Source organism: Psammomys obesus, unplaced genomic scaffold, assembly GCF_907164565.1.
Source record: "Psammomys obesus unplaced genomic scaffold, mPsaObe1.curated_primary_1811, whole genome shotgun sequence".
Classification (NCBI taxonomy): domain Eukaryota; kingdom Metazoa; phylum Chordata; class Mammalia; order Rodentia; family Muridae; genus Psammomys; species Psammomys obesus.
The window spans coordinates 7,350,132-7,374,128 of NW_026585504.1; the positions used below are offsets into that span (position 1 = coordinate 7,350,132).

Genomic DNA, 23,997 nt, shown 5'->3' on the forward strand with positions numbered 1-23,997 from the left:
ATCATGCTAAGTGTAACATGCCAATCACGCAGGACAGGTGCCAAATCATCACACTATGAGTTACCGAAAAAGCCAAACACTTTGATGCAGAGTGGGCTTTTGCCAGAGGCCAGTTAAATCTTGGAGAGCTGCTTGTAGCTGATAATTGTGTCGCATTGGAACTGTGAGGAGGACAACTCAGATCACACACACACCACCCAAAGCTGCATAAGGAGATGACAGATCTGTTTATTCGCCTTGACTGTGATGATGACATCATAGACCATACCTATGTTCCAATTCATCCATCAAATTATGTACAAGAAATAGCTTTAGTTTACATGTATACAAAAATAAAAATTACACATATGGCTCCCATTTTCTGTTTAATATACCGCCCTGCCCTGGATGGTGACAGACAGTCTGCTACAGTGAGCAGGCAACAGTGAGCCGGGCCTGGAAAGGACGTGTCCCTGCCTTATCTATTATCAGTAAGTCATTTTTAAAAAGAAGACATATGAAAAAAATTTTGAACTAATGTACCAAAACCAATTTCAGTATGTTTCAGAGACATGGAAGCCTTGAATTCTCAGCTGCCCATTCTTGGCTTTAGTACTTGAAATTTCTGTATAGACCCAGAGTGAATAACCTCGCTGGATTAAACATAACAACCTCACTGGATTACAGTCACCCTTTGTTCTAATCTCCCAGCTCAGATGGCTGGGATCACGTTAAATGACATCCAGCTTCACTTTGATGTTCATGGCTGCCAGCTCGGCTACAAAGTACCGGAAAACGTAGGGCACGGAAACAGTGTCGATGGTGTCGCTGCGGCCACAGATAGTGCAGTTGTATTTTCTGTTTCGCATAGCAGACCAAGAAGGAGGAGGCTTCTCCAGCAGCGGGGAGAGCAAGCTGCCACATGCCACACACACGTGGGCCACTGAGCGGTCAGAGCAGTTGAAGAGCCGGTCATGAAGGAGAAAGGACGTGCCGTGTGCCAACAGAGCGTCCCGCTCCATCTCCCCAAAGCGGATTCCGCCCTGGACGTTCCTCCCCCCGACGGGCTGGTTGGTGACTTTGTCTCGGGCTCCGGTGGTCCTGACCTGAAATTTGTCTGACACCATGTGGCGCAGGCGCTGGTAGTACACTACACCAATGAAAATGTCTGCCTCCAGCTCCACCCCGCTGATGCCGCTGTACAACCTCTCCGTGCCGTAGAAGTTGTAGCCGGCAGCCTTTAACATCTCGCCGAAGTACCCTAAGGCTGAGTTTTCCTCAGAGAAGATGAAGGGTGTAGCATCATGGCAGAGGCCATGCAAAGCTGCAGACTTGCCAGCCATACTTTCAATTAACATCCCAATGGTCATACGGGAGGGAAACCCGTGAGGGTTAAACAGAATGTCTGGCACCATCCCACTCTCAGTAAAAGGCATGTCCTCAGCTGGCCACAATCTGCTCAGGATGCCCTTCTGTCCATGCCGGCTGGCGAATTTGTCCCCGATGGTTGGATTCCGAGGGACTCGTATTGTGATGCAGATACATTTGAACTTCCCACTGCCGGTGTCATTACTACACACTTTGATGTTGTCCACAACACAGGTCTCTTTACTCCTACGGGGAGAAAAATGCATGAAATGGTGATGATTTGTTTTCTAGAAGCAGGTTCTACCACTGCATAGAACATGCTGACCTGGAACTTGCAGTGATCCTCCTGTCTCTGTCTCCCACGTGCTAGGAGCAGAGGTGTGTGACACAAAGCCCACCCAAGCTTTGTTTGACCTTCAAACTTCTGCTGATCAATGTTCCTTAAAGAGGTGCGTCACCCGGCACCTCCTGCCAGGACAGACCATGTGTTCATGGCCGATCTTCCCAGCATCCGCATGGCAGCTCGAAAATGTCTGTAACTTCACTTCTAGGAGAGCTGACACCCTCACACCAATGCACATAAAAAAGTTTCTTCTGTTAAAAGACAACGTCACTGTGGCGGGTGTGGTGGCACAAGCCATTAATCCCAGCACTCAGGAGGCAGATGCAGGCAGATCTCTGAGTTTGAGACCCACCTGGTCTATAAAATGAACCCAGGACAGCCCGGCTGCGCTCTGTTACACAGAAAAACCAAAGACAACTTCACTGACCTCCAATAATTTCACTAAGAAACAGCCCATAAAAACCAGCAGAGGGGCCGGGTATGTCAGCATAGGACTATAATCCTAAGAGGCAAGGCGAATCACCCGTTACACTGGTACCAGGCTGGTCAACACAGTGTGCTCCACGCTAGTCAGGCTCCTAGTGACACGTCTCCACTAACAAATCACCCAGCAATCCAAGCCGCCCCGAACTTACTTATAGTAAACCACGAAGCCTTCCCCGGTGTTAAGGTTTAGGTAGCTGTAGTAAGGATCACCAAACTGCAGCCTTGCTCCTATGAATGGCAATCCGTCATCGTCCAACTTCTGCATAACCCGGGGGTCACCAGGCTTGACCCCGAACACCAGACTATCGTCCCCTTGCCTGTATTTCTCAGAAAGATCTATGAACTCAGACTTGTAGACACTTCCATGAGCAAAGCCACGTTCCCAAGAAGCCTTGTTCACGATCTGTGGAGTCAAAGAGTCAAATTAACTTAGGAGACTGAGGGCAAACAAAGACTTTCAAAATACAAGCCAGTTGAGGTTGTACTAATACTTGTTTTAGGTTAACTGGCATTTGATTTTAAACTACATTTCCAAATTACTTATACTATCAAGACCCAGACTCAGAAATGGCTTAAGTTGTAATGCAAGATAAACACAGAAGGAAAATCTGCCGAGACCTCACATCAACCTTGCCCTGTACTGTGTGTGCAGATACGGAAGATAAATGCACACTGGGTATCTCTCAGTGTCTCCGTTCATCTCAGACCAGGAATGAAGCACCTAAAGAACAACTGTATCTACTATTATGTCCTTGAGGACATCCCTTCAGTGATCTCACAGTAGGAAGGTTCACAAACAGTGATAAAAGGATGACAGTCACAACTAGAAACACTTACCATGGCATCTTCCATATCATAGCCAGTGTAGGAGATCACAGCTACAATGGCGTTTGTCCCGATCGGATAGTTATCCATGTCATAATGATCATACATGCATGGTCTCACTAAAGGGCTCTGAGGTGTCTGCAGACGATAGAGTTTATTATCCGATCGGTCTTGATAAGTGAGCAGTGGGAAGCCCATGGTCTGTTTACCTACAGGGAAAAAAAAGTCTTTGCATCTTGTTTTCAACCCTCAATTTTTAACATGCTTCATAAAACTGGAAATAAATACAAGCCACAGGATGAATGAGGCTAGAATGGTGACTCTGCTTATTACAGACTAACATCAGCTTTGAAAATGAAGAACCTTTATCAACACGCCTAGACTATGAAAATAACGCTGGCCAAGAGAAGTTCAGAACTGCATTCAACGATACTACTTAGACGCTTGTAACCCACAGGAAACAACACTATCATTTATGCACACAAATGTACAATATAATGGAAACACTGAGAGGCAGGAGGGTATACACAAGTATAGGACACATTGGCACACACAGAAATGTCAATATTCATAGAAACAAATCTCTGGACCTGTCTATTAGCAACTATTTGGTTAGGTGGACTGTGGTGAGAGACACCTTAAATGTGGGCTGGGATGGGGGCTGACTATGCAGGAGAGAGCAAAGACTCCCTGCTCTGTGGTTTCCGACTACAGATGCTATGTAGCCAGCTTCACCCGGCACCTCCTGCCGTGACAGACCATGTGTTCATTCCGTGTGGTGGTTTAAATAAGAATGGTGCCATAAGTCCATATGTCTGAATGCTTAGTCACCAGGAAGTGGCGCTACTGGGGAGATTAGGACATGTGGAAGTATGTGACTGTGTGGGTTTTGAGGTTCCAGAAGCCCAAGACAGGCCCATGTCACTCTTTCTCCCTGCTGCCTGTGGACTGGATGTAGAACTCTCAGCTCCTTCCCCAGCACCATGTCTGCTTGTGTGCTGCCATGCTTCCTACCATGATGATAACAACTGTAAACCAGCCCCAATTAAATGTTTTCCTTTATAAGAATTGTCATGAGCTGGGTGGTGGCGGCATACACCTTTAATCCCAGCACTCTGGAAGCACGGGCTGGCAGATCCCTGAGTTCAAGGCCAGTCTATGGAGAGCATTCCAGGACAGCCAGGGCTATAGAGAAACCCTGCTTGAAAAACAAAAACAAACAAACAAACAAACAAACAAACAAAAAAGAAAAGAGGAGAAGTGCTCTGGCCGAACAACAGCAACAGGACACTACCAATCCAGTCGCTGCTTTTGTTGAGCACTGTTGCAGCAACAGGACACTAGGAGTGAGCTCCCCGACAACACCACCCTCACACGCAGCTACAAGACTGAGGACGTGGAGGGCCCATCCGAGGCCACACACCGACTCAGTGCCCCAGGACCGAAGATCTGCTGGAAGTGCTCAGAAACTGAGAGGGCTTTATGTTTGAAACAAAGCAACCACTTTAGTGACAGAAAAAAAAAATTTTTTTTTTCAGTTTTTAATTGTTTTAGAAACCCATGGTTTACTGTCTTAAAGAATGAAGGAACAGAAGTCAGAGCATGGCAGCTACTGGAAAGCAGACAACTTTTTTAAAATACAGATTGCAGAGGGAGAGCCTTTACTCAGCACATTTGTTGAGTCTACACCTTTGGTAGTCACTGAATTGCTCATGATGCCTGAGACGGAGCCAAGACGCCTAACTGAGCCTAAGAACCCAGTTACGTAGCACTCAAGACTGGCAACAGCCCCTTCAGAGAGGCCTACACGGGGCCTGGCCCGGAGCCCTGTCAGTCATAGTATCCGAAACAGTAATTACTAGAGACCCAGACAGTAAACCTAAGCCACACTCAAGAAAAACTGCACTCAGGGGCTGGCAACCCCAGGACCCACAGGGCCACCCAGATGTTGAAAGAGGCACAAAGTAGCTTCCCAGCACCTCAGTGGGTGACCTTTCTCAAAGGAAGAAAGTGGTGAGCAACAGAGCAGGACATCGGATGTCTTCCTCTGGCCTGCACATGCACATGGTACATACAAACACCACACTCACCCAAAAACACACACAGGCACACTGTCCTCATGTTTCTATTGCTGTGAAAAGGTGCCATGATAGAGTCAACGCTTATTAAGACAAACAAACAAAAAAGCATTGAATTGGGGCTGGCTTACAGATTCATAGGTTTAGTCCATTGTCATCACGCGGGGAATGTGTTGGCACACAGGCGGACATGGTGCTGGAGAGGTAGCTGAGAGGTCTACATCTGGAGGGGCAAGCAGCAGGCTGGGCTTCAGCATCTGAGACCTCAAAGCCCATCCAAGTGATACACTTCTTCCAACAAGGCCACACCTACTCCAAAAGGCCAGCTCCTAACCACTCCCTATGAGCCTATGGGGGCCATTTCCAACAAGAGCACATGTGCGCGTGCACACACATACACACACACAAGCAAGTGTGCGCAGATAGAAGAAAGGACAAGAAAAATAGTTTAAGATAAATGATGCTCGGGGGGCTGACAAGGTGTCTCAGAGGGTAACGGCATTCAGTGCCTAAGCCTGGCAGCCTGATTTAACCCCAGAACCAGCATAAAGGCAGGAAGAGAGAACTACTCCACAGAATTGTCCTCTGACCTCCGCCCTCATGTGGCAGCATGTACACACACATAACTTATATACACAATAAGATAAATACATTTACTTACTTTATTAAACACATGACTAAGTCTTGGAAGAGGAAGAGAAATAAAGAGGCAGAGAAACAGTTTTGGAAGCCACTGAAAATGCTCCAAAGTTGATCAATTTTTTCTTAGAAAGACCAATAAATGTTATGAGAACATATACAAAGAGAATACTATCTAGACATACAACCAATCTCCTAAAAGCAAGAGTAAAGAACAAGTGTTTTTGTTTTGATTTTAAGACAGGGTTTCTCTGTGCAGCCCTGGCTCTACTGGGACTCGGCTCTGTAGACCAGGCTGGCCTTGAGCTCACAGAGGTGTCTGCCTTGGCCTCCCCAGTGCTGGGTTCATAGGTGTGCGGCACCTCTGCCCGGCTTAAGAACACATCTTAAAGAGAGGGAAAACAGTACTTTATAAGCCCTGCCTTCTAGTTACAGGTAACACACTAAAAGGAGACCATGTGGCAACTCTAGCACACTGAAATAAAAGCACCTGTCCACTCAGGAGCAAGCAGCCAGTATGAAGATTTTCTTCAAGTGAGTGTGAAAAAGAAATCTCAGAGTAATGGAAAAAAAGTCTTCAGAATAATGACAAGAGAACCTGTAGCCAGCAGCTTGTACTATAAACAACAAATAAACATGCTAAAACGATCTGGGGCGTGTACACCCCTTTTCCTAGCATTTGACCCCTTATCCACAGAGGCTGCTGGATATTCAGCTCAAGACCAGCTCAAGGAAGGTTGTGGGGGTCAAGAGACTGCAAATACTGACAGCTTGAATTTCAGATACAAGTGAGGCTCACTGAAAATAATAGTTATATAACTGTAATGGCGTGAGTCCCTCAATCAAGTCATTAGGTCTCAGACAAACTCAAGCCATTTTCTTTGAAAATGTGAATGTCAAGAATGACACAAACAAGCTACAGAGCTCTTCTGCATCAAAGGAGACAAATACACTGGTGGGACACAACAAATGACCTTGGATTGGGTCTTTGCTTCTCTACTTTGCTCCAATGGAATCAGAACTAAAATATGGAGTGTGTGCTGCTCTTGCAGAGGATCTACATTCCGTTCCCAGCACCACGTCAGGGCTCAGAACTGACTGTAACTCTAGCTCCTTAGGGCCTCACTGCCTCTGGCCTCTGCAGACACCTGCACACACATGCAGTACACTCATGCGTGACAGAGACACACAAGCGTACTGTAAATAAACTATTTTGGTAACTCTCCCTGACTCCCACCTTACCCATCTGGCACTGGTACATATTCCGAGGACTCTGGTTGTGATCGGAGAAGGGGATGAAGTTGGCGATCACACTCAGCAGGCTGTGTGGGAAGAGCTCCTGGTGTGTGGCAACTCCACTAAAAACCTCCTCCTCAAAGATAGCAACGTTCATGAAGAGCTGGAGCAGAGGGAGGACAAGGATAAGGCACAGGAGAACTTGGGGCTGCCAGGCTTGCACAGGGAAGGTCTCCCTGCCTCCCAGGGGCTAAAGCTGGAGGCCGCCAAGAGTGCGTTCCTCGCTCTGAGGGAAGCATGGGGAGCTTCCAGACATGTTCCCCTCAGCTTACACTTTCCCTTCGCAGCTATTAAGGTGCTGGCGGTAGAACCCAGAGTCTATGCATGCTGAGCACTCCACCACTGAGCTACCTCCCTAATGCTTCTCCCTTAGAGTTCATCCTCTATCTACTCTGTCCAATCGTGAAGGGCCAGAGAGGAAGACAAATATTCACTTATTTTGGAAAGGGTTTCTCTGTGTAGCCCCAGCTGTCCTGAACTCACTTTGTAGACCAGGCTGTCACTCAGAGATCCACCTGCTTCTGCCTCTCCAAGGCTGAGGTTAAAATGCACCACCACAATAGGCTTCATTTTTCTTTTAAGCAAACTTTTAAAGTAGACACAAACCCTCTTTGGCAGTGCCAAAGATGTAGGTGACAACTGAGACGGAGACAAAGGGGCCTTAGTCCCACCAACTGGGGCGGAGCCAGGTGCAAAGGAACCATGATCTTCACACTTGGCACTTAGTGCCATGAGCACCAAGCCTCCCTCGGGTCCCTGGCCGTGCGGCAAGACATCAAAACTACTTAGCGCTGGGCGAGGGCCAGAAAAATCACTTCCTTTACATGCTTCACAAAGTGACTGCCTCTGAAGGCTGTGTTCTTTGTAAGTGCACACTGCAGCGGGGACCTACCTGTTCCATTGTTCCAATGAGCTCTTCTTTGCCCAGTTCCAAGTTCTGCACAGGCCTCACCAGCCTGCAGGGAGTGGTAAAGAGGAACAACCCTGGGTACAGGCTTGGTTTTCCTGTCATGGGAACCAGGGCCACCTCCATCCAGGGAGGAATTCTTTTTTCTCTCAACACCTGTTTTAACAAAACAGAGTTTAGTGAAGAACAAATGTATGTCTAATCCCAGCCTCCCTGCCACAGGAGCCAGGCAGAATGGGAAAGAAAAAGCACCTAAGAAATGACATCTTCCTAAGTTATAAACCTTGTACCCCAAGCCACAGCTATCCATCCTGGTCTCAGCCACATACAAGGCCACTCAGCTCACACGGAAAATGGCAAAAGATGAAAAAAAAAAAAAAAGGCAAGTTTATGCTCTGATTCCTGAAATATGAACTAACGAATTTCCTTTCAAACAATTACATGAAAAGTGTTACATTTGGAAATTAAAAAACAAAACAGGTTTTCAGGGATGACTACACAGTTACAATCAGCAGGTGCTGTATTCACATGTGCAAACCCAAACACAGATACTCACATCATTATTATCATTTTTAATCATAAAACACAAGACAGGGTCGGAAAAACGGCTTAGTGGTTGAGAGCACTTACTGCTCTCACAGAGGACCAGGATTCAGTTCCCAGCACCCACGTCAGGTAGCTCATTACTGCCGAGAACTCCACTACCAGCCATCAAAGCTCTCCTCTGGCCTTCACAGGCACACCATACATGCATTAAAAAAAACCCAACAAATTTAAAACCTATTTTAAAGATTGCTACGTGAAGGAAGAAACCCAATCCTTAACTACAGTAATTTGAAAAAGATTATAAAACCTATATAGCCACTGCTGAACACATTTCAGTAGAAAATTATGATTAAAAGGGACGCCATTCCAGGCGCGGTGGCACTGAGTTCTGAAACCAGCTGAATTAATGCAGCCATAGCACATCTCTGATATCTGTGAAGAGGGCAGAGCTCAGCACACAGACACACCAAAAAAAGGCTCAAAAAAGGGAGAAGAGAATGAAAACCAAATTGATGACTATGGCTATCCTCCTGTCTCAGCCTCTCATTTGCTTGGGATTACAGGTTGTAAACCACCATGCCTGGACCGAACCGAATTCTTTGCTTATTTATTTATTTTTTTTTAAGATTTATTTTATTTTATGTGTATGAGTGTTTTGTCTGCATGTATGCATATGTACCATGTATGTGCCTGGTGCCCATGGAGTTCAGGAGTCAGATCTCCTGGAACTGGAGTTACTGACAGTTGTCAACTACCATATGAGTGCTGGGAATTGAACCCAGGTCTTCTGGAAGAGCAGCCAGTGCTCTTTACTGCTGAGCATCTCTCCCATCCTTGAATTCTTTGTTAGCAGATTCACTGGCGGCATGAGTGCCAAAGTGAGCCTGAAACAAAGGACAGTCTCAGAAGTCAGCACTTTCCAGTGTCCTTGTGGGCTCTGGGGATAAAACTCAGGCCACTACCGAGGCCTGGGAGCAAGTGCCTATGACCACTGAGCCATCTCACCAACTCACCAAAACAGATCTCAGCAGAGGCAGCAAGCTTAGCAAGAGCAGAAATAAAGAACTCTGACTGGGCTAAGGGTATGGGCTTATACGGCTGCCTGGGAAACTGATGCAGGAGGATGGCCAAGGCCTGTGTGGACTACAGAGCAAGCACAGGACAATCACCACAGTCACAATCAAGTTAGCAAAGAACTGTAGACGTGACCTCACTCACACTGTATTAAGCGTTTCTCTGTATATTCGATTGTTAATTGCTGAACCAGTAGCGAGCTAAATGCTAAGATTCCAGCATTGTCATTGCTATTGAGGAATCTCCTGTCTCAATGTTGTGTAAAAATTACTCTCCCACTGTCTGCTTGATTAATAAAGAAACTGAAGAGCCTACAACTGGGCAGAGCAGATAGTAGGTTGGACTTCTGTTCTTATTCTGGGGGTCCCAGGCTGAGAAGGAGAGGGAGAGTAAGAGGAGTGATGGGCCATGAGCAGCGAAGGGACCATGAGGACAGAGATAGAGCAGGAGTGGCCGTGGCAAGACTAGGCGGCGGGTAGCATGAGGCACATGGCTAGGAAGTAGCCAGATACTATAGATGGGTTAGAACAGATCAACATCTGCCCAGCCACGGTGCTCTGAAGCTTGTTAACAAATACAATAGGTCTCTGTCTCATTATTTGGGAGCTAGAGTGGGCAAAGAAAGAAAGCTTTAATTCCAACAAAGAACCAAGGGAACAGTGATAACTGAGCACAGAATAATCTATCAGTGGGTGAAGTTAGACAGGAAAGGAACCGAAACATGGCTTTCAACCATCTCTCCATAAATTACCCCTGAAAACCGTAACTACACAGTGACCAACCTAAGAGGTTCTGGTTAACACCTCTGGAGGACAGTTAACTGGGGAGTAGTCATGGTAACTGGTGGCACTCCTACAAAGTCCAACTAGTTAGATAAGGAGCCGGGGGGGGGGGGGGTCAATGACATGATCAATAAATGCTTACAGGTCACGTGTCTGTCACTGACCCCACACACAAGGCCACACACCATCAGTGGAAGCGTCAGGAACTTCTGGAATTAGCTTCCACCCCTGATCTCCTGACCATTCCAGACCCTCCTCAGAGACCTTGTCAACTAGGGAAGGACTGAAAACCAAAGGTCAGAAGAGAAGTAAGACGACCCAGAGAGACTGACGATCACCTTGAAGCGACGGAGAGTGTCTGCGACGTCAGGAGCAAGCTCCTTTTCCACCCAGCCCACCATGACGCCATCCAGCAGGACAGGGTAGCAGTCACTGTAGGGCCGAGGCGGCGATGCATCAATGGGAGTGACTCCTGGGAGGGACAAGCAGAATCATCAGGGTGCTCCATCACTGCTGTTCAGCTCAGCTGTCCAACTGTCCTATCTGTCCAACACAAACGCCTTCACACCGTTTGTACATCTCTAAGCTGCTTTACCCAGAATACACAAGCATCTAGTCATTCCTCTCCCGTGAGAAGATGGCTGGGCACATGGGGCTTTGCGCAGTACGCCTTTTCACACACTGAATATTTACCAAAGTCTGCACGTTGAAATACCCTTTTAATACTTCTAATACTCCTTATCTGCAGTTTCCATACTTGGGCATTTACCTACTTAGACATTTTATTCATAAGCAAAAAGTTCTATTACAGGCACTTTTGACATCACATGGCAGAAATGTGAGTTCCCTGGTGCACATACTCTGCCATCTTGTCTCTGTGCTCCAACTGCAAGCAAGTCTATTCCAGGCCAGGCAAACACTTACTGCCGAGTGCTGCCCAGTGTTCCTAAATGCAGCATGGCTGTCACAGGCCTCAGAGAACGTCAGATAAGCTTGGGACTGCTGGCTCAGAGTTCAAGGTTAGACCTGAGAAAGCTGGGCCTTACAGTTTCCTCAGAAGTAACGGTTCAGTATGGGATAACAGCACTGGCCATGAATTTAATACTATACGGGGCTGCAGATAATGAGAACCAACTACAGTTACGTGAGGAAGGACATTTACACACATCATAAAACAGCCAGTATTTTCCCAAGTGTAAAAGTTACGACTCAGTGCTTCATCTGTCACCACTTCCGCCCTCCAAGGGCAGTGTCTTTTATTTTACCAAATTCCTCAGAGCCAGAGCAAATGGCGTCCCTTCCTCCACAGTGGGAAAGATTATCTACTCTGTACTTTAACCTGCCATCTTAGCTTTCTTCTGGACTTTTACACAGGGTCTCATGAAACCCAGGCTGACCCCAAACTTCCTGCATAGCTGAGGATGACCTTGAACTCCTGATCCTCCTGCCTCCACCACCCAAGTTCTGGGGTGTATGCCACTATGCCTGGAGTGGTTTTAATTACTGATGGAACAAAATTATTCCTTGCCTTGTAGACAGAAAATGGACAGATTACTCTGCTTCTCTCTCCTGAGCCTTCACTACTTCCTTATTGCTTCCTCTGAAGACCCCTTCTCAATTCCTAGCTGGGTGACGACTTTACACAAGTTCTTGACCCTTTACTCAATGTCCTTCTGAATGCTTGAAGCACCTGCCCATCAACTGATCCTTGTGAGTCCTAAGCTGTACTTCATAAACCTCTATCCACTGGTGACCCTGCCCACATACCAGCAAAGACATTGTGCTGTGGTTTTAAAATCACAACTGGAAAATCCCCAGACTAACCAGTATAACATACTCAAAGAAAAAGACAGACATCTTTAACTGTGAAATGTGAAAGTAAATCCAAACCAGCTACCACACTGAGAAGAATAATATGACTGAGTTTCCCTTAAAGCAGAGACAGCAGCTGCAAGTTGCCAGGAGCAAAGGCCATGATCTATGGCATCAGCTATACAGGATAAGCTACTCTTTAACTCAATTCCCAAAACCACCACTGTTTTCTATTTAGAAATGCAAAGGTCCACCAGAGCCACAGGAGAATAACCCCAAAATTTACACAACATCATCTAAACTTTGAATACTGCTATCCTATTTCACATCTTTCCAATTTTTTAAACAAAACAAACAAACAAACAAACAAAAGGATAACACTGGTAACATTTAACTCATTTTAGCTTCAAAGAAGACATGTGAGAGAAGCTACGAATGTAGCTCAACTCATGCATGGAGGAGTGAAAAAATTTCTCTGCTGAATCCCAAAGAACAACTTCGCCACTGAAGTGTTCAGCACTGTAAAACCCAGCAAAACTGTTCACTGCCCATACCTAAGCCACACAGCAAGGCTGGAATAGACGCCGTGTACACAAATTTCGTGACGACCTCACATATGGCAGTCAGGTGGTTCAGCAGCCCACACGGCGCCCCATCTGGGGTGTGCACGGGGCAGAGGAACCCCCAGGACTCTGGCAGCAGCTTGCGCACTGTGGTAGTCCTCATCTTGGCAAAGTCGGCCCCTCTGTGCACACAGCGGAAATGGGAGAGATAGCGAATGAAGTTCAGCTTGTCAGCCACGACACACAGGCCAGAATCTTGCAGGAAGCCGAGACCTTAATTAAAAAAAAGTCAATCAACATAGGCCAAACTTTTTTTAAAAACCCAAACTGTTTCTGAAGTTTTAATAAAATGACAAAACTTTAGGGCTGGGACATAGCTCAGTGATAGAAGCCACACACACACACACACACACACACACACACACACACACAGGCAGGTTACTGTGGCATATGTAGTATTAGTTCAGGGGAACAGAGAGAACTGAGTTAGACTGATCTGATAGCCTGGAGTTAAACAAGCACTCGCTGGCAGGCTTACAAGAGGAGTGGCATCTGTGAGAAACATGAAAGCAGATTTCTGGATTTATTTTCCCAGTTCGCTGCAATACAACTGGCTTAAGGAGGGGCAGGTATCCAAACCCTTCAATTGGCAATCCGGCCCCAAACATAAGTGGTCATCCTAGGACTCATGGAATGTTTGTTCTCTAGCACAACATTCACACAGGTAAAGACACCTAGCTGAGCCCTTCAAGTTGGCAGACATTTGCCAAAACTTACCAAAACATGAAATCTGACTGAGGGTGTCTAAAATTCCCCAGCAACATATTTTTATACCAAGCAGATAATTTGAAAAAAATAAAATATAAAAGGCCTACCTCTTTAATGTTACCTGTTTTCGAACGCAGATTCCCAGTAGCAAGAAGATATTCAAATGGTCTTGTGAGTTCTGTTCCCATACTAAAAATCCTCATCAAATTTTCATTGTTTATGGACACATTGGTCTTCTGAGCCTTCTTATCTAAAGCTATTTTAATAGACACTAGCCAATTTTCCATTTTTTCCTAAAAGAAGAAAATGAAAACTTTAAAGCAGTGCATGCTTTAATGATCTCAAACACTCTTTCTACCCACAGCCTGCAGTGCAGTGAGGGCCTACTGTTTACACATCCGACAAAGGATACATATAGCACAACCCTGACAGACAGCCCTTCAGTGGACAACCGAGGCTCGGGAATTTCTAAAGACAGAGGCAGGAAATCTAGATCGGGGGCTGGAAACACTGCTCCACGGTCAAGGGCACGCACTGCTCTTGCAGAGGCCACAAAACCAGTTCCCAGCATCCATGTTCTGTAGGAATGGGATCCGGCCAGTGGACGCAGACAATCAGGAGCTGGCCTGCTCCCTATTTCAGGTTCCCACACTATATCCAGAACCCCTTCTCCACTGTGAACCCTCTCTGCCTTGAGTTAGCATCTGTCAGGCATTTTGGCAAAGCAACAAAAAAAAGTAACTAATGAAGTACTGCAAATAAATTTTTTAGCAAGTAGATGAACTTGAAGATATGGAACAAAAAAACCCAAACACTAACTGTATCTAAGGATACACTTTTACGCTTGGTCATCAGTGCTATGACCAAGGTTTGATGTTACCTTTAGATTTTATAAAGATATTAACTAGAACTAGGCATGGCTGTACATAACTAATCTCAGTATTTGGAGGGCAGACAGGCGGATTTTAATTAGAGTGCAGCCTGAGTTCATGGAGAGGGACCTTGTCGAAACACTGAATAACAAGAAATCAAGCAGAGGCTAAGGAGATGGCTCAGCTGGTAACACGCCTGCCTTGCAACCATCAAGATCCCTAGTACCTGTAAAAAGCAGAACATAGCAGCACACGCCTGCTACTAGTGATTCCAGCACTGGTGAGGCAGAAACAGGTAGATCCCTGGACTTGCTGGCCACCCAGCCTGACCAAACCAATGAGCTCTAGAAAAAAAAATGCCCAGGGGCTGGAGAGGTGGCTCAGCAGTGAAAAGCACTGTTTGCTCTTAAGAAGGTCCTGAGTTCAATTCCTAGCAACCACATAATGGCTCAAACCATCTATACTAGGATATGATGCCCTCTTCTGGCATGCAGGTGTACATGCAGATAAAGTTCTCATCTACATAAAATAAATAAATCTTAAAAAAAAAAAAAAACAAATGCACACATGCACACAAAAACAGGTTCACACATATAACTCCCCCTAAAACATCAAACAATCTAAACAATAAATGAGCTAAAGAAATGAAGAGACAGTTCTCAGAAAATGAAGTACGGATGGGTAATAAACATATTAAGAAACGTTCAACATCCCCAGTCATCAGGGAAATGCAAACAGAAACAAGAGAGACATTCTAAGTCAGCCCATCAAAGAGCAGTCATCAAGAACATGATGGAGAGGATGCAGACAGAGGGAACCCTGCGACATTGCTGGTGGGAACATTCTGCCACCATGATGGTTCCTCAAGACACTACAAAGAGGCCTAGTACTCCTGGGTGGTCCTGAAGGATTTCCAGTCCGAGTATCAAACAGATTTTTGCACACCCATGTTTACTGCAGCACTACTCACAAGAGCTAAGCTACAAACCAGCCCAGGTGTCCAAGAGCAGAGGAATGCATAGGGAAATATGGTGTAAACATTTGTAAAAGAGGGGTTTTAACTATCAGAAATGAAGTTTATCATTTGGAGAAAACAGATTTGGTTGAAGAAACCCATTAACTAAGCCAGCCAGGCAGTGGTGGCACATGCCTTTAATCTCAGCACTTGGGAGACAGAGAACAGCCTGGTATACAGTACGAATTCCAGGACAGCCAGCGCTACACAGAAAAAAAAAAAACCTGCCTTTAAAAAAATAATAATGGAAAAAAAATGAAAGAAAAAAGGAAAAGAAAAGAAAACTAGGTCAGTCTCAGAAAAATACCTCATATTTGGGAACCCCAGATTTACATGGAAACAGAGTCACATACATACAGGTGACACTCAGAGATACCTGGGCCTGGTATAAGCCAGAGTTCTGATTATGTCCCTTACTGCTAAACAAAAAGGAGGCCAAACTAGGAATTATCCACATGCAGGAAATACTTGTGTCCAACCACACTGCACAAGTGGCTCAAGGACATGCACTTACCTTCAGAAACATCAGGAAGAGCTGGCCAGGGGTGAGGACCTCTTGATTTACTAAACTATCAGGGTTGTCCTCCATGCACTCTCCTCTGGCTAAGGCAAACAGCTTCCGGGTCATGAGACAAAGCAGGTAAAACTTCTCAGTATTGGATTTCAAGTGGATACAGATGCACTGACTGAAAAAGAAACAATCTTGAAGCAATTCACTCCTGTTTCATTCCCTACCAACCAAGGCACCTAGTTCAGGCTCACTTAACATTTCTCACTCCTCTTTACTGGCAACTTTAACAGAATATGGCCACAAAGTCTGGAGCTGTGGCACCAAATAACCACCTGTAGCTACTCCAGTTCAGTTAAAATTAAGACTTCATTTTCTTAGCTGCAACTGACACATCTCAATTGCTCGGCTCCTACAGTGGTGGTCTGGAACCAGGCTCCTTTAAACCAGTGGTTAGTAAGACAAAGCCACTGCTACAGAGAAAAAACAGCCTCACGTTGCCTACAACTTTCAAAGGTACAGAGAGGAAATGTTTATGTAGAGACAAAGTGACCACCATAAATGTTACAAAATGTCAATTCCAGTGACCTCCAGGGACACTGTTGCAAATCCGAATTTATAGCAGAACAAAAGAAGCAAAGCTGCCTTCCTGTCTAGAACCTCCTTCCTACCAGGCATTAACCACCACCCACCATCCACCCCAAAGCACACATACTTAAACAGGAATTCGGCAGCTTCCTCGTTAGGGTACCAGTCAGGAAGGCTGAGCTTCACTCGGAAGCGTTCACCCAGATAGTTAAGGACCTGCTTCTGGGTGTAACAGCCCTCTTCCATGACCACCCTCAACATCTGAGAAACGGAGTTCTTAAAGAATGAGTCCTCCTCTTTGCCTTTGATAAGCTCCTGGAAAATCTGGTAATCAGAAAAGCTCACAAGTGCCTGAAATAGGAAAACAAAATTTTTTTTAAATAAAGCTTTTTTTAAAAAACAATAACCAAAGGTTTAATTCACTTAGTTATAATTCCCTCTAACAACGTTTAATGCCCAAGCAAAACTAGCCCTCTAAAATTAAGCATTTTCACTCCACAAACATCAAAGTCCAATGATCCTACTTCTGAGTAATTAAAGATGAAACCGTTTCCTCCCACTCTGGGTTAGGGCTGTTCTACAAGAGCAAGAAAATATGGCAAAAAAGGAGATGCCAGATTTCGAAGGCTGGGTCCTACACAGATTGCTTTCGACCCCATTCTCTGGACCAACTCTCCACAGGGACAAGCAACTGAGATCTCCTTCCAACAGCCACCAAGTGAGTCAGCTAACAGGGCACTGGGTTCTGGAAGTCTGGTCAATCCAAGTGACTGCAGCACTTCATTTATTTTAAAATTTGAATTCTTTGAGAGAAAGAGAGAATGAATGTGGATGTAGGGGTACACAAGCCACAGCACATGTACAAGGTAAGAGGAGCCAGGTCTCTCCTTGCGCTGTGGGTTCTGGGGACTGGGTTCAGGCTGTCAGAACTGTACAGCAGGTGGTTCTTCCTGGGGAGCTGCCTCTCCAGCGCCGCAGCACCTCAAACACTTCACTGTAGCCTATGTAATTAGGCTGTTTCCAAATTCTACATCTCTAGAAACTCTGAGAAAAAATGCTTATTGACATGTCAAGCTACCGATTTTAAAAGTAAAGCGGGGGCCAATGAATATAGAATGTATGGTTTGGCTTGGTTTTTGGTGGAAGTGAGGCAGATTGTTGCCCTATCTGGCCTAGAATTTGCAACTTCCAGCCTTAGACTCCCAAAAAGCTTGGGTAACATGCATGCACATGTATGTTTTAACAATGAGAAACTACTCCCCACGTGCAGGACAGAACTCCCAATGAACCCGTTCATAGCAGAAGACAGATATTCATTTCATCTCACCTTGAGTGCAAATCCCAAAGGAAGGAAAAACAGCTCTTTTCGGTAAATAAAATTTAACATAACCATGCCATTCTCCACATAGTGAAGGTTCATGTTGACAGCAGAATGCTCTTCTCTCACACAGTGCATCGAAACCCCTATCAAAGATACAGGAAGGAAGCATGGGATGACTACTTTATTTTTCCTCTGATTATTTTACTACCATAATCAAAGCCAAATCACTTGTGAAGATTAGCCATGGCCCAGTGCATGCCTTTAGTCCCAGCAATTAGGAGGCAGAGGCAGGCAGATCACTTGCTGGGTATATTTCAGGTTTTCTTAGTTAATAAATACTGTACATTAACCATGATCCACTCGCAATCTTTCAGTTTCACCATGGTGCACAAGCCATGTCTATTCCGCAGAAATTGCATTTCACTTTTTGAACTGAGACCCGTTCCTAGGCTGACAATGCTGTTTATTTTCTCACAAACTGGACAGTAACAGTGAGCCACAGTTCCCGGCCAGCCCAGAGATCAAAAAAGAAAACAACTCATAATCTTCAGCATTCTGGGTTGCCAATGTTCTGAACAGCATTTTCATATCTCATCATGTGTACAAAAAGCCAATCTGTGTGTGAACACAGATGATCAACACTTGCTCATAAAACAGGCTTTGTTGTAGGTGATTTTTCCAAAGTGTATGCTACTGTATTAATAAATGTTCTGAGCACACTTGGGCTTGCCAAGCTGCGCTCCTACGTGTGTAGGCTAGAGCACTGAGCGCATTACTACGTGTCTGGTGTCACGCAACGAACCCAGACCCTCTGCAGTTAGACAGGCTCTCTACCACAGGCCGGTTCCCACCTCCACGCACTTCTTGTTTTTAGGCTAGGGTCCATTATGCGGCACCTGACTGTCTTGTCCTGGAACTCTCAGTGTAGACCCGGCAGAGATTCAGCTCTCGCTACCTCCTGAGCGTTGGGGTTAAAGGCCTACAATGCTATGCCTGGCTCTACATGCACTTTTTTTTTTTAATTAAAAAATATATATATTATACATGTAAAATATTGAGAGCTGCCCAGCATGGATGCTGTGAACTGAACAGAGGTTCTCTGGAAGATTAGTGCATGTTCTTAAACCTCTAAGCAATCCCTCCTGCCCCTTTACGTGCATTTTAAATGCACAATCCTCTCAATTTAGGTATATTAGGACAGAACCCTATTAGGTGAGAACATCAAAACAATTACCATCATCAACTTGACTAAAACATCCATCACCACAGTTATCAACTGTGCATGTAGATACACAAAGGGTCTCTCACTGAGCCTGGAACTTTCTATGTTGGCTAAACCAGCTGGAGCCCCTGCCTGGGATCCACCTGTCACTTCCCCTCCAGTGGGAGGATTACAGACAGGCACTGCCTCACCCCCCTGTTGTCTTTAAATGTGGGTGAGGGGGCCCAACTCAATTCCTCATTCTTACACAGAAAGTTCCTTCCCATTGAACCACCCCTAGCCCTGTACATAGCCTGTAACATAAAGTTTATACTTTGATCAACATTTCTCCCCTCCATCCTGCATCTCACAGAAATGCTTAATGGAAAAAAAATAACGTAAGAGAAACACATTAAACATTTTGTACAGTTGTATCTATTTTACAAAATGGTCTTCAGGCTGGCTAAACAACATGTGGGTGTTCACTCAAGCTTACCGAACTGAGTGTAGCCAACTCCTCTGCTTTTCCACTTTGGTCTTACCATCGCAATGGGGAAATTTCTCCGAGGCATAATCAGCATGCGGATGACTTTCTCAATGCCATTGATTATAAAGTAACCACCCATTTCCTGCCAAAGACACAGTTTATCAGCAATTAAACATGCATATGAACACAAAGCTAGTTCTAGCCACATGAAGTGCAGTCCCCGGAAGAGGCACACACTGGTGAAAGGGACACCCGGTTTCCACAAACACCTCAGGCTCTAGAATAAGTCTCAAGCGTAGTCCAAGAGACATAGGGAACAGGATGTCAAAGAAAAACAAAACAAAACAAAACAAAAAAAACAGGGCCATCCTGTCTGACTAGACAGGCTCAGTCAGACTTCTCTTTCTGTCCCAAATTATTTCAATTTCCATGTACCATTTAAACAAATAAAACTTCCTCCAAAATCTAAAGATAAAAATAGCAACGATTTTTTTTTCCCCAAATGAGTTCCCGGTAAGTTAAGAAATAATAATAATAAAGGAAATAACAATAAATAATAATAAAGGAAGACTACACAAAAGCTTTGCTAACTAGAAATCTGGGCTGGACAAATACAGGAACATATGTTTAATGACCAAGAGCATTTACTAGCTGTCTGCTACCGAACAGGCACGCCATGCTGCATGTTCTGCTAATGAAGTCCTGAGGCCTCCTACTGATGGCGAGGCCTGTGTTCACCAGAGAAAACCAAGGCTTGGGGTGACTTAAATTCTCCAAAGCTCCCACAACGGATCAACAGAATGGCTGAGTGTCACATCCTGATTTGACACAAATACCTTCTTCCCAAGGCATAACAGTCCCCCCAAAATGGGCAGAGTTTGCACATCCTCATAACTTCAACCCAGTAGTGCAGAGCCACCCCATATGGCTGAAGAAACAAAGGAAAGCAGATATGAATCATTTAATAAGCTCAGGGAATTTTACTGTCAGTAAAAACAGCCAGTTCCTATAATACTTTTGTGGGTAAGTATACTTCTAAATGTGTATAATTCAGAAAACTAGGCTCACCAGGTAAAGGAATTGGCTGTAGTGCCTGAAGGCCTGAGTTTAAGCCCAGACATGTTGTTCTCTGACCGACCTCTGTTTGTGGTCAGAGGACACCAAGGTACTAAGGTGCTCCCTCTCCTCCCCTGCCCACCCACAAGAAAGATGCAGCCAGGCCTGATGGTATATACCTCTAATCCTGGGGTGGGAGTGGGGTACAGATTAAGGTGAATGTCTGTGGGATGAGGGACAGCCTGACTGCTCTCCACAGTGAGTTTAAGGGCAGCCAAGGCTACACAGCAAGGCCCATCCCACTACACCCCACCTCGCAAAATAAAAAAAGGTAATAAAAGAGGAAAGAAAATTTGGGTTGGGACTGTAGCCTGGGAGCAGGCAAACTTAGGTTTTACATGTGCGAAGCCGTGGGTTCAATGCTCAGGAAGAAGGAAGAAGGGAAGGAGGGAAAGGAAGGAGGAGAGGGGAGAAGAAAAAGATTTTTAGGGGAAATCCTCCTTGTACACTGCCCAAAACAATAACATTCTTTAACGTATGGCTGCTATTCACACTGCCTCAACAGACAGTATAATAAGAGCCACACACAGTAGACATGAAACCAATGCTCCGTATGACATATCCAGAAATCAGAAGACACAGAAAAAGGGGCTTTCACTGGAAGCTTCGATTCCTCACGCCCAGCCCCCGCCTTCACTGCCCTCCCCCCCACCTAGACCCTGCACTCACCTCTGCCTCCTCATGGTGCTCAATGAGGCCCTGGGGAGGAAGGTTGTACAAGTTGCAAAGCTTGGATTTTACCATGATAGGAACATAGCCAAGAAACTGCTTAATGATTCCTTTGGGGACTCCATTCACTGCCCAGCTGATATCAGCCTACACAAAAACAAAAGGAAAAGACATGAAATATCTAGACCTGCAAGAACAAATGAATGTTAAGAGAAAGTTTTAGATGTGTTTGTTTTTATTTTGTATGTATGTTTGCCTGCATGCATGCATGCGTGCCAGATGTGTATCTGATGCCAGTGGAGGACAGAAGAGGGCATTAGATCTGCTGGAACTGGAGCTACTGGCAGTTGTGAGCCACCACATGGAGCTGGGAACAAAACTCTGGTCCTCTAGAGGAACAGGCAGTACTCTTAACCACTGAGGCACCACAAATGAGTATTTTAAAGGGAAGAAGGCCACAGTGAATTGACTTCTTGTTTCAGATGATACACAGTCCCTTTAGATGAAGATACAACCCCTTCAGCGGCAACACTAAGGAAGCAGATCTTTCCTAGAACCTTATTGGGCGCCATCCCCCGTCTCAAAATCTGTGCGGCCACGGCTGCTCACCGTCAGCTTCCCACGGTAGGTGCTCCTCCGGCCGCGGCACTCAGCTGGATAAACGCTGAGATCTTTACAGATGGTCCCCTTGGGCACCGAGGGCGGACTGATGACAGCATCCACGATAGTAAGCGATATGCGCTCATCTTTGAAAGCAAATTCAAAGGGAGGTATGGCCTGAAATACAACGCATGCTTCTAAATCACCTGCATTCTTCAAGGCACTCTCGACAACATGATCTACCTCACTGATGTCTATCATGACGATGCCACAAATCTAAAAGGGACAACTAAAGCTACAACTAACTGGTAGCTTCACCACCTACTTAGCTCTCACCCGTTCACTAGGGGCTTTCTTGGTGGTACGTTATGTATCTGATTCTGTAGCAGGCTCTACAAAGAAAAAGCCGAGCCAAGCGTCTAGCCTCTCTGTGCACTGTGAGACAAAGAGAACTCCTTTTCACCGGCAAGTATAGAGAAACTCTTCTGATCTGCTCAGCTTGGTACAATGTAGTCTCTCAGACTGAAGAATTCAGAGACTTATAAGGGGCTCCCATGTTTTCAAGTTTCAGCCCGGCAGCCAAAGCTCTCCATCCCTATCTCTCACAACACAAGTGCTTGGCAACAAAACCTCACGGTTGTGTCTCTCCGTGTACCTGCCCTGCCCCTGGAGGGGACGGACTATCCTCCCCCCCCCCCATCTAATGTAGAGCTCTCTAAACACCTGGCTTCCCTCCAGCCCCTGACTCACTCAGTAAGCTCACATCTTAGAGCAATCCTCAAGAGTACTGGCACTGACTGCTTGTTTATGTCCAGCTAGCTCTACACAGCCAACACTCAAACCTGAGAGGTCTCTAACCCAGAAACCAACTAAAGACGCTAACAAACAGAGGCCTTCCACCATCGTCCTTACCTGAACTCTGATACCGCTGTTAGAATGATCCCTAGGTCTTTTTATCTTCCTCAACATGCCCAACTCAGCACAGGTGCCTAGTTTTTCTCTTTAAAACTCTAGGTTGGGCGTAGCGGCGAACACCTTTAATCCAAGCACTCAGGGGGCAGAGGCAGGAGGTTCTCTGGGAGTACGAGGCCAGCGCTGGTCCAGGACAACAAAGGCTACACAGAATAACCCTGTCGCGAACAGTCCCCAACCCCGCCCTCTCCCACGCCCGCCAAAATAAAACTCTAAGGGAAGCAAACTGAAGGATGGCCTTGCTGAAGTCGGCAGTCTGTCTGAATTAGCTTGGAACTTTCTGAAGAAGTTTTAGAACCTAAAACTCCAGGCAGGAAAAGGAGTGAGCGCTATGTGAATAAGCGGAAAATACAGTCCCTTGCTCTCATTTCACACACCCCAAACCAGGGCTCGTGCTCACATATAAATCCAGAAATCACACATAAATCTTTTCCTACAAGTCGCTTTTTTTTTTCTCTGAACATTGCACGGTGAGTGAGAGTCACTATTTGAGGTCATACTTTGGCCTCCTGGCCACCTCCTCCAACCGCTGGGAACCCCCGACCTTCCCCCCGGAGTCCCACTCCGGCCGAGGATAGGGCTCCGGGGCAGAGGGCGCCCTGCTCACCTGCACCGCGTGGCTCAGCCCCTCCAGCACCGCGTAGTTGAAGGAGTCCACGTGCGCCCGCGTCAGGTCCTGCAACGCCGCCTTTTGCTGCTCCGGAGGAACCGCGTACGAGGGGTCGGTCAAGTGCTTTAGGCTGGGCGCGCTGGGGAGGTTCCGCCACCGGCCTTCGAGATCCATGCTTCTACCAAGCGGGGACCGGAGACAGGAACTGCGATTCCACTCGCGGCCGGCCGGAACGGCCAAAGAAATCCTACAGCCACCCTACCCCGCGGCCTGATGGGAAATGTAGTTCCTCTTGTTTTGTTTGCCCCCATCCTGGTCCTTCCATTTTGCATGGTCGACTAGGAACCAAAACCCTGGCGTGATTGGACCGGTTAAAACTACACTGCGCTGTTTTGTATCCTCTATGTGGTCCATAGTCGCTTAATCAGTCAGTTAGGACCTGATAGAAAAACTATCTTCAAAGGTTCCCTTCTACCCCTTTGGGGAGCTTTTCCAATGCATCTTCATTGCTGATCTTAGGAGACTCTGGATTCTACTGAAGTGCGCATGTTGGCCACCAGCCTCTGTCCTCT

The 23,997-nt window shown here is 45.9% G+C and overlaps 1 protein-coding gene across 1 annotated transcript; it reads right to left on the reverse strand.

Annotated features, from left to right (window-relative positions):
* Positions 1–204: 204 nt before the first annotated feature.
* Positions 205–23,659, reverse strand: Polr1b (RNA polymerase I subunit B). The gene is made up of 15 exons (XM_055614479.1): positions 23,423–23,659; positions 21,853–22,020; positions 21,244–21,390; positions 19,468–19,600; positions 17,777–17,913; positions 16,577–16,800; positions 15,868–16,039; positions 13,588–13,759; positions 12,690–12,971; positions 10,662–10,795; positions 7,907–8,077; positions 6,961–7,117; positions 3,014–3,210; positions 2,326–2,579; positions 205–1,593 (listed from the first exon to the last, which is right to left on the reverse strand). The coding sequence occupies exons 1-15, from the start codon at positions 23,597–23,599 to the stop codon at positions 711–713; spliced, it is 3,408 nt and encodes a 1,135-aa protein (XP_055470454.1). The 5' UTR covers positions 23,600–23,659; the 3' UTR covers positions 205–710.
* Positions 23,660–23,997: the final 338 nt, after the last annotated feature.

Coding starts and splice junctions, on each gene's coding strand:
- Polr1b (XM_055614479.1), bottom strand. CDS start 23,599: ATGGATCTCGAAGGCCGGTGGCGGAACCTCCCCAGCGCGCCCAGCCTA. Junction 19,601..21,243: donor AGCACCATGAGGAGGCAGAG/GTGAGTGCAGGG, acceptor TGTCTTTGGCAG/GAAATGGGTGGTTACTTTAT. Junction 13,760..15,867: donor TCTTCCTGATGTTTCTGAAG/GTAAGTGCATGT, acceptor TTCTTCTTTTAG/GAAAAAATGGAAAATTGGCT.